The 3,889-nt window shown below is 49.9% G+C and overlaps 1 protein-coding gene across 1 annotated transcript in view; it reads left to right on the forward strand.

The window, feature by feature from the left end:
• EIF3I (eukaryotic translation initiation factor 3, subunit I) overlaps positions 1 to 3,737 on the forward strand; it is a gene marked incomplete at its 5' end in the record, with an annotated part of 4,065 nt that extends 328 nt beyond the window's left edge. The window contains 9 exons of the mRNA XM_010281975.1: positions 1 to 30; positions 619 to 684; positions 1,013 to 1,162; positions 1,270 to 1,397; positions 1,682 to 1,792; positions 2,211 to 2,300; positions 2,633 to 2,706; positions 2,906 to 2,998; positions 3,328 to 3,737. The exon at positions 1 to 30 is cut by the window's left edge and continues 67 nt beyond it. Coding sequence (XP_010280277.1) covers positions 1 to 30; positions 619 to 684; positions 1,013 to 1,162; positions 1,270 to 1,397; positions 1,682 to 1,792; positions 2,211 to 2,300; positions 2,633 to 2,706; positions 2,906 to 2,998; positions 3,328 to 3,409 — 824 coding nt within the window. The remainder of the gene's footprint in view (positions 31 to 618; positions 685 to 1,012; positions 1,163 to 1,269; positions 1,398 to 1,681; positions 1,793 to 2,210; positions 2,301 to 2,632; positions 2,707 to 2,905; positions 2,999 to 3,327) is intronic.
• Between the last annotated feature and the right edge of the window lie 152 nt (positions 3,738 to 3,889).

Here is a 3,889-nt window from a genome sequence, read left to right on the forward strand (position 1 = left end):
CAGGAGCCGTCTGGTGCGTGGATGCAGACTGTATCCTTTGATCGCGGAAACCAGTTTGTCTGTCCCATATATTTGCTTTACAGTGATTCACTTGAGCTGATTCCTCCCAACTGCTGCACTGTTTTCTCTTGAAGAGGAGCCTGGGCACAATACACTGCATTTAACTCTTCTGCTGTCTTTCCCTTTCTCTGTCTTTTGGGTATTTTTCTTTCTCGGCTGTAGGAATAACGCATGCAGTGTGCCCAGTCTGCTCTCATTTGTGCTTTGTTGCTTTTGCTGTGGTGGCCTTGGGAGCTCAAGGAAGGTGTCCGAGATGCACAGGTTTTCCATCTCCAATGTGGGCAGCGGGTAGTGGAGACAAAAATGTGAGAAGCTTGTGTTAATGTGAGAGCTGGAGCCTTTTACTTTAATTTTCCAAAAGGAAAGTTGTGGATTTTGTAATGGGAACACTTGGACTCCATGTCTGCCTGTACAGGTGCATTGCTGGTCCTGGAATAGAACTTGTCCAATCTCTGTGTAACACAGCTTTTTAATCTTCTCTCTAAATATTCTCTGGGTATCTAGACAGTAGCTTTTTGGGGCTGAGAACATGCTGATATTCCCTAACTGGTGCCCTAGGGGACACGCGACACGTGCTCACCGGCTCTGCGGATAACAGCTGTCGGCTCTGGGACTGTGAAACAGGTAAGACTCTTCTCTTCCCACGTAGCTGCGTTCAAGTCACAGCTTTGTCCTGCCGTGAAGTCTGCTAATCTTGGAGTGTGTGGTGGCAGCGTAGCAAGTGTTTGTTTATTCTCCTGAAAAAGGTCTGAATCCTAACCCAGGGTGCTGGAGGGGAGGGTTTGTGTATGTGCCTGGTTTTTAGTGAATATTTAGTTAATTTACTCACTTTACCACCCAAGTAGTCAAAAAGTGCAGTTAGTGCTTGCAGGTCACCAAACCTGCTTGTCAGCTACACCCGACGCTCATCCTCCCTCACCCGGTGAAGTGACGGTTTCTGCTCTGTGTTCAGGAAAGCAGCTTGCTCTGGTGAAGACCAGCTCAGCGGTGAGGACATGTGGCTTCGACTTTGGAGGAAACATCATCATGTTTTCCACGGACAAGCAGATGGGATATCAGTGTTTCGTGAGCTTCTTTGACCTCCGGGACTCCAGCCAGATCGGTGAGGAATCCGGGCCAGTGCCTCCACCAGGGAATAAGGGGAAGTGTTGATCACTGGAGCCAGTGCCAATGTGTCTGTCTGTCTCCTTCCTTCCTTCCTTCCTGCAGAGAACAACGAACCTTACATGAAAATCCCCTGCAGTGACTCTAAAATCACTAGTGCTGTGTGGGGCCCTCTGGGAGAGTTCATCATTGCAGGACATGAGAGCGGAGAGCTGAACCAGTTCAGTGCCAAGGTCAGTCTGATAAGGAACAGAATCTCCTTCGGGCAGCAGTGCCTGGGGGAGGATGTCACAGCATTCCTGTGGTGATCATGGGACAGAATATGGGCTTTTTGGCTCAAACCAACAGTCTCATGGAAGGATAGATTTCAGCTATGTGGCTCCCTTGAGCAAGGCTGATGTACCAACATCTGCCCCACTGCTGACAGCGACATCTCCTAAATTGTTTTGAATGGGGAAGTCACATGTATGCTCACTTCAATTGCCGGCACGCTGAAACTGCCTTCTTTACCCTTCAGTCAGGGGAGCAGCTTTCAAACATCAAGGAGCACACCAAGCAAATCAACGATATTCAGACCTCCAGGGACATGACCATGTTCATCACTGCCTCCAAGGATAACACAGCCAAGGTGAGGCTTCCCGTTGGAAGTGCAGTGGACTGTTGATATTTGCTTGCAGGACCTCTGCTCAGAGCCATGGCTATCGCAGAGGTTTGCTCCTTAGAAATTTTAGTAAGTGGAAAGTCAAAGCTTAGTGCAAAAGTTCAGTGACAAAGGGGAGGCACCACCATGTTCAATTAAGAGCCAGGCATTGGAAGCAACATTGCCAAAATTAAGGCTACAGTTGGCTACCTCTGGAAGACGATAGAGGTGAGACTTACCTTAGGATGGGATTTTGGGGAATTGTTTTTGGAATTTGGGTGCCCATGAGTGACTGTAGAGCTAGACAGTAGATATCTGCCCAGGTGAGGCCTAGCAGCCAGATTTGTGTGAGTTTGTTGGGCTGCCAGCCCTTTTGCAGAATAACTCTCTTCCTTTTACCTCCTAGCTATTTGATTGCACGACACTCGAACATTTGAAGACGTTCCGGACGGAGCGACCAGTGAACTCTGCCGCACTTTCCCCTATTTTTGATCACGTAAGAATGAGCTCGCTCATTGTAACGGTCTTACTGTGACTCCTGCATTGTCCCAGGTAGCTGGAAGGCAGAGTGTCACCAGTCTACCTAAAAAGCATGACTGTGGGATGGGTCTGGGGAACTTTCCTGTGGTCTGGAACAAGGCTCTGTGTCCTCTGATCTTCAGAGTGTGTCTGGGAGGTGGGAACTTCTCTGGGGCTGGAGTCAGGCCTGAGTTTGTGGGATCTGCTGCGTTAGTAGGAGGCTTCCCCAAGGTTTGGGTCCTTCCTCTCCTGGCTGCCTCTGAGCGTGGTGTAAGCAGCACTGAATGTTGTGGCTTCTCTCCTGTGCAGGTTGTGCTTGGTGGTGGGCAGGAGGCCATGGATGTGACCACGACCTCCACTAGGATTGGCAAATTTGAGGCCAGGTTGGTCCTTTTCCTCTGGCAGGGCCGAGTCCTCACCTGGAGGTCTCCTGACAGCCCAGGAGTGCTCATCCCAGAGCATCTGGCTCCTGGCAGTGTTGGAGTCATTAAACTTGCAGAGCTTTTTTGAGGAAACCCTGATTGTGTCCTTAACCAGGCTCCTGACTTCTTGTGATAATTTAAATCCTCTCCCTTCTCCCAGGTTCTTCCACTTGGCTTTTGAAGAAGAGTTTGGCAGAGTGAAGGGTCACTTTGGTCCGATAAATAGCGTTGCCTTTCACCCCGACGGGAAGAGGTGAGGATCTCTGTGGGTCTTGCCGCATGCTCCAGTCAAGCCTAGCCCACCTTTTGGTGGTCACAGGAGCTCTGCAGTGGGAATGGAGCTAGCACCTTCCTTAATTCTCCTATTCCAGCCCTGCTGCTTCCCCCCAGGCTGGCCAGGGTGTTCACACTTATGCCCTGCTGCACATTTTGGCTGTGTCACTGGTATTTTTTCTGGCCTGCAACTCCTTTATTAGTTTTTGGAGGGGGTTGTGAGAACAGACTCCACTACTGGTATAAACCAAGACCCTGTGAGCTCCTGACAACATCCGTGACCTTTATCTTGTCTTTCCTCCCGTACAGTTACAGCAGCGGGGGTGAGGATGGCTACGTTCGCATCCATTACTTCGATCCCCAGTACTTTGAATTTGAATTTGAAGCTTAAAAGGAGGACTTCCTCTCCTCTTCCCTTTCCTCTTCCAATCCATCGGCTCCTACGCAGAACTGTTGTAAGGCCTGAAGTTAGTGTGCTCCACAGGAGGCAGTGGGAAGCAGTTAGCAGCAAACTCGGGGGGCTGTGTGAAGGTGGGGAAATAGAAACCCAGCCGGCTCAAAAGGGCAGGACTGGCTTTCACAGGAGGTAGTGAAGGCAAGGAAGGGAGGTGGGTTGGCTGCCTGCCTGCCCCTGAGGATGCTAGCTTCCTGCCCTGCTGGGCCTATTTATATCAGGGGAGAAAAAAAAATCATCAGGAATAAATAAATAGAAATCTTTTATAAACACAAGGAAAAGGACCTCTGTGGGGTTTTGGTTTTGTTTTTTCAGTCTGGAACAAAATTAACTTGAGTGCTTTGCTTTCCCTGGCGGTGCCTTGCTCCCCACCCATGGGCAGACAGCAGCGCTGTTACCCCTGAGGCCTCTGTCTGC

The sequence above is a fragment of the Phaethon lepturus genome, unplaced genomic scaffold (assembly GCF_000687285.1).
Source record: "Phaethon lepturus isolate BGI_N335 unplaced genomic scaffold, ASM68728v1 scaffold22062, whole genome shotgun sequence".
Lineage (NCBI taxonomy): Eukaryota > Metazoa > Chordata > Aves > Phaethontiformes > Phaethontidae > Phaethon > Phaethon lepturus.